At 38.0% G+C, this 6170-nt stretch overlaps 1 protein-coding gene across 1 annotated transcript; it reads left to right on the top strand.

Annotated features, from left to right (window-relative positions):
- The first annotated feature begins 275 nt into the window (after positions 1 to 275).
- LOC104343629 (carboxymethylenebutenolidase homolog) lies at positions 276 to 5607 on the top strand. Its single transcript, XM_009947579.2, has 5 exons — positions 276 to 481; positions 1139 to 1246; positions 3125 to 3267; positions 3680 to 3771; positions 5428 to 5607. The coding sequence occupies exons 1-5, from the start codon at positions 276 to 278 to the stop codon at positions 5605 to 5607; spliced, it is 729 nt and encodes a 242-aa protein (XP_009945881.1).
- Positions 5608 to 6170: the final 563 nt, after the last annotated feature.

Here is a 6170-nt window from a genome sequence, read left to right as displayed (position 1 = left end):
TACACATGCAGCTTGTTTGTAATTTTATACCTTTTCTTCATTCTCAGCTTAATAACACATAATGGACTAAGAGCCATTCTGCACTGGAACATTGCTTTTGATTTTTTTTTCCTACTTTCTCCATTCAGACAAGGATGTCAATGTTATTTACAGAAGTTACTGAACTACTTTCTGCAGATTGTATTTGCCTTTATTTGCTCTTAATAATTTGTGTTAACAAATCATTTTGACTTTCTTGCTCTCTTTTTTTTTTCCCTTTTTTTTTAGGTTTCCAAATGGCTGATCCTTTTCTATATCATACTGGAGAAAGATCTCGATATGGGTGCCTTGGACATGAAGTACAAATTGAGCACATCAAGGCTTATGTTTGTAGACCATCTTTTTTCACAGACAAAGCTGTGATTGTGATTCACGATATATTTGGATGGATGTTTCCAGACATTAGATACATAGTTGATTTGATTGCAGGTCATGGGTACATGTAAGCAACTGTCTTTCCTATCTTCCTCTTAAGCGCACTGATAGATCACCAGGCCCAAAGCTAAGCATGGCATATGGTGTTTCCCATACACACAAGACAACCATACCATTTCAGTCTGAGCAAATAAAAATGCAAAAGGACAAAATGCTCCCATGACACCCCCAAAGCTATTAAAATTGACCCATCAAAAATGGCTACCTGAGCCCAAAGCCACAAGGAGAGTCATGAAGTTCCAGTGTTTGTGCTTATGTGGCAGTGTGGGTGATTAAAAGATGAATGTTGGTATCTATCTTTAAGTTGTATAAGCTTTTCAGAACCAAATCTTCTGAACAGTTGCTCTAGCTTTTATTAGCAAAGAGATATATATGTGTTTATATAGAATCAGGAAGATGGCTTAACCCCTTTACTTTTGTATTAAGTATGTCTAAGAAAATAATGAGTTTATTTCTGTTGGTTCTGGGTTTGTTTTTTTTTTTTTTATTTCCATAGAAAGACATGTACTTTTAGCTCTGCTGATAGCCAGAACAGGATGAGTAGAATATGATTCAGATAGTAACCATGTAGATGTGTACTCTGGAGTAGAAAAGACATTAGGAGACATCCACAGACACTCCTCACCTGGATGTGAAAGTTGACTTGATTCCATGTCTCACACAGAACCATCTGCCCAGACTTCTTCAAGGGGACAGACCCCTGGAAAACTACTGATCACTGGGCTGACTTTGCCGACTGGATGAAAGATCATGATCCTATGAAAGTAGACAAGTAAGATGTGTATTTGTACTTGAACGTTAAAGAGCACCCAGCAAACAAGGGGAATTTGTACAAAATGTTAGAAGTGTCACCTCACAGCAGGGCAAGTTGGCTGCACGCACACAATTGCTTATTCTGGGTGGTTCTTCTGTGGTTTTGGGCACTGCCTTGGCTGGGATTTGGAAAGGATCATCTGCTCCATCTATCACTCTGCTTACTGTCCCCATCTTGCTTTCCTGGGCCCTTTTCTAGCTATTATACTGGCCACCCAGGCTCATAGCCAGTGTTTCACAGGCTATGAGATACCCAGCACTCTCACCCACAAGTGCTGATTCTGCCTCCAGTCCCTCAAGATAAGGAGGAAAACTCTCCCACAACTGCTCATGTTATCTGACAGTTGTCACTTGCCCATCTTGCTTTCTGCCTTGTACATAATGATAGGTGCAGATTATATTCTCCTGACCAGCAGGAGATCAAAATTTGCAAGGCTGCCCAAAACCTAATAGAGATATGATCAACTATACTGTTTTTCTCAATGTGAAATAGAGGGCCCACTATCTGTAGAGCCTAACAGTGCCTGTAACAAGGCTTCCCTGAATTATGGGAGGCATTACTGTTTCTTCAGCATCTATCACCACAGCCTAAAACTTCAGGTCATAGTGAGGCAGTGGCATTCTATTACTCAGCTATCATCTTGTAAGCCACAAGTATTCTTTTGACACTTTCGAAAAGCAGTCACAGACTAACTTCAAAGCCTGTCAGCAAAGCTTTTGACCATATAGTTGCAGAAGCTGTGGCCAAATTTTTTGAAAAGACAAGTGACTTAACACCTGTAAAATGCCCTACTCCAAAGAGTGAACAGATATGCAGGCACTGTCTTGAACAGTTAAGACCTCAAGGAGATGCCTGTTCTGCCTTTTGAGGGCTCACTTGGAGCTCAAGGGCAGATCCTTTGCTGTTTCAGAGCACAAAGGCTGCAACACACCCATGACTTAGTACCCTTTCAAACAAACCAGATCTGAGAGAGCTCATCCATTCATAGCGCAGATGCTGCAGGCCTGGGACACGATCTCCTGATCGTGTCACTCTCATACTGCTTTTTTTGTCAGACTAACCAAACCTGTGATGACCATATTAATGTGCATAATATTTGAAAATAAACTTATTAGTATGTGCAGTCTGAATTTAGAATTCATTTAAAACTCTGTAGATAATACAAAAGACAAAACTATTGAGACCTAGGAAGTTAGCAATTAAAAAAAAATAAATTACCTGCTCTGGCCTACGTTAAAAACAAATTGCGTATTTTTTGCATTATACCTCACGCAATACCTGTTTTTTTAAACAAGTATGGTTATTCACAGTTTAATTTTGAGTAATTGCTACTTTAGTATAGTACTATTGCAAGAGGCTTAGTAGGACATTTTAGTATTAACTCATGCAACAGGAATGACATACTCAAGATAAATCTTTATCTAAATAGGTGGACTCTGTAGAGATAGCACAGTGAACCTTATCTATTCCTACAATCCATAATGCAAGATGTTGTTCTACTTGCAGATATGTCTTGTCTTTAGTTGTCCTGTCCTAGACAAAGTGATTCAATTAAAAATTTGCTTCTTTTGAAAACAAAGGAGCAGGTCGCAATTCAGGTAAGTATTTAAGTACCTACACCTGTACTTCCCTAAACTAGGACCAGAGATGTTGACTCCCATGTAAGAATAGAAGCCACTGCGCTGGGCTGAAATATGTTTTCTAAGTATTCTCAGTTTTAAATGATGGGGGGTGCAGATGCAGAAAAATCATGTATTTCTTTTAATTTACTTCTTAAATTGTCAAGTATTGACTCTGCAATAGATTCCTTAGTTTACCTTTGTTTATATGTCTTAGGGAAGCTGATGTTGTCTTGAAGTATCTAAAGGAACAATGCGGTGCACAGAAGATTGGTATCGTTGGGTTTTCCTGGGGTGGAATGGCAGTACACCACTTGATGCTGAAAAATCCTCAAATAACCGCTGGGGTGTCCCTCTATGGTAGTGTAGAACACATGGAAACTTATATGGGCTCACATGACTATGTGTAGTTTGTAAGTCTAGTTATTGCTTTGAAACAATTTCTGTAAATACTCAACTTGAAGGTGAGTTGCAGATTTTAATTATGATTATTTCAGCAATATGCTATATTGGTATCAAAATTTAAGAATGGTGGAAACCAGAAAAAAAATATTTCCTTTTGCACAGTAATTTTCTAATCTGTTTTTTTTAGTGCTTGGGGAGTGGGGAAATACATTTCCAAACGCTTTTTTCTCCATCCAAATAGAAACTGTCCTGATCTAAGAAATGTGCATGATGAGGAAACCTAAATAGAAATTTTGTCTTTTAATTTGCCATTTGTCTTGCAAGAACCTTAACCTCACTAACAGGCTGTTTCTCAAAAATATTATAGGAATAATTAGGGACTCTGAAGAAAGATACGATTTACTAAATCCCACATTTTTCATTTTTGGTGAGAAAGACCACACTATTTCTTATGATCAGGTAAGCTGCTGTAATGGAAATGCTTTTTCTTTTCCCATAGTTCTTTTATCCCGCACAAAAATCCTAGCTTGTTAGAAACCATTTTCAGACATGAAAAATCAGACAGGCTGGATTGTTGTACTTCTATTTCAATTTCGCCCATATCTTGCTAAGGTTATTCAAAACTTCTTTTTTGAGGTGAGAAATGAATGCAGTAAAGGCCAGTCATTGGTCTCTGAGTGGCTGGACAAGCAGACTGTGAAACTGGGCAGGGAGTTCCAACTGGTACGCAGCAAACATCTCAAAAACTTGGATACTACTGCTATGGATGAGAGAACAGGCAGTTAAATCATTGAATTTAAGACACTGAATGGAGAAAAGTCATTTCAGCTTGGTAACTGAACTTTCTGATGATGTGGAGCAATGCCTAATTGGTTTTGGTACACAAAATGAACTGTGTCAGAAGAGTAGCCATGAATTTTAACTAAGATGACAACTTGTGGACTCTGTTTTGACTCCTGGTTGCCACTTATATTCTGATACAACCCCTACTGTAAGTCTATCTGAGAGGCTGGATAAATATATGGGTAGGAAACTGGTGCCCTCTTCTGTGCATAAATTCTTTCTCTTCAGTGACACAGATAACACACCACCTCTGGCGTTGTTTGTTGTGTAGCAGTAGGGTCTAACTGGGGAACTGGCAGTGTGCTCTGGGAATGCAGAAGCCAATCAATATTTATTTCTAACTGTGTTATTCAGTATGCTGATCTGTACCTCCAGTATGTGTCTCCTCTGCACAGGAAGACAAACCCTTCACTCCCTGACCCCTGTTTATGCTGAAAGTGTGTTTTTTCCCAGGGGCACGATTTTCATAAATACATTTTTTCCCTCATGTGTTACACATTGAAAATATAGTTTTCCCTCCTGAAGCTTTCTCTCTGACCTACCTGTGCAGATTGTGTAAGAAAAATTCCTGTGTTAAAAAAAATAAAATCCTCAAATACATAGTTTTCTGCACTGAGCAATAAAGGGTTCTGTGGGAAAAAAAAAAGTGAACATGAAATAAATTACAACACTGTCTCTAATCTCCACAATGGGTAGAATTGAGCTTGCAGGGGCAAAATAAATGTTAATTCTCCTGTTTTCTGACTTTTTAATAGGAATGAGCACAAAAATGTGTCTAATACATAATCATATGAATAGTAATCTGAGTGTAAGCATGTGTGTACTTATCAGAAGAATGTGCAGGAGCAGTGTCTTTTTGTTACACAGTAAACTAAAAAACCCACTGTGTTTTCTCAAACTCTGTTACTAAGCATATAAAAATATTTTGGATTCCCTAAACATATTTAGGGAGTATGTTCTCTCAAGATTAGAGTTTAAAATGAGGTTATAAGCCTAAGTCTCTGAATAGAAATGCACCTGTTCCTTTACAGCAATGAGACACACCAAACCACCTTTGCAGTAACTGTTGAGGTCCTTAGACTCACCCATAATCTAAAAAAATGTTTCAGTCTTAAATTCCAAGGCGGGGTTTTCTCATCTGTTGAGCAACACAATCTGCTTCAAGTGTGACAGTAGAGAAAATACAAAGATGTAGAGATATGAGAAACAGACGGTTTGGCAAACTTAAAAAACCCTCAACACCACATAATGGAAAAACGCCTTCTTTTACAGATCACCTTGTTGGAGGAGAAGTTGAGACAGTACTGTAAAGTTGCATATAAAATTAAAGTTTATCCTGGACAAGTTCATGGATTTGCACAATTGAAGCCAGAAGATATGAAACCTCATGATAAACCTTATATTGAAGAAGCTAGAAAGGATATGATTGATTGGATCAAACTGTTTATTTGACAAAGGCATAAAGTAACACTAGGCTGCAAGATCTATGTTTGATTTAACTTGAGAGAAGAAAACAGTCAAGGGAAAACTACCTGGTTTTGAAAATTGTCATAAACAAAAATAGGAACATTTTAATTTATAGTTCTTAATTATTTTTTACAAGATTGTGAAATCAAAGTTGGCCTAAAGGACGATTAGACATTAAAAAGTTGCTGGAATTTATCTTGCTTTGTGTTTGCTTCATTATACTGCATCATGACATCAATAGTAGTGATACTGTTTATTCATTTGTCTTTGCTAGTGAGCATGACTTCCTTGTGACTTTCCTGTGTAGTTTCAGGCTTTACTTTGGTATGATGATTGGTGGTCACAGGCGTTAACACGGAAATACCCTGGTTTTGCAAACAGATTTTTTTTATTAACTCCAAAGCACTTGTCTCAGATATACTGCTGTACTGAGCAGGTCTTCCCATGAGCGAAACAAACACTTGGCTGTGTTAAGGAGTTAGGAGGGAATGATGTTAGGTGGCAACCTCCAGGTGTTCTCTTGGCGATGTTAAGAAGGGCACTTCTAG

The sequence above is a fragment of the Leptosomus discolor genome, chromosome 8 (genome assembly GCF_034619465.1).
Source record: "Leptosomus discolor isolate bLepDis1 chromosome 8, bLepDis1.hap2, whole genome shotgun sequence".
In the NCBI taxonomy this organism is placed as follows: domain Eukaryota; kingdom Metazoa; phylum Chordata; class Aves; order Leptosomiformes; family Leptosomidae; genus Leptosomus; species Leptosomus discolor.
The sequence above is the reverse complement of the archived record's forward strand: the minus strand, read 5'-3'. Positions and strand labels throughout refer to the sequence as shown.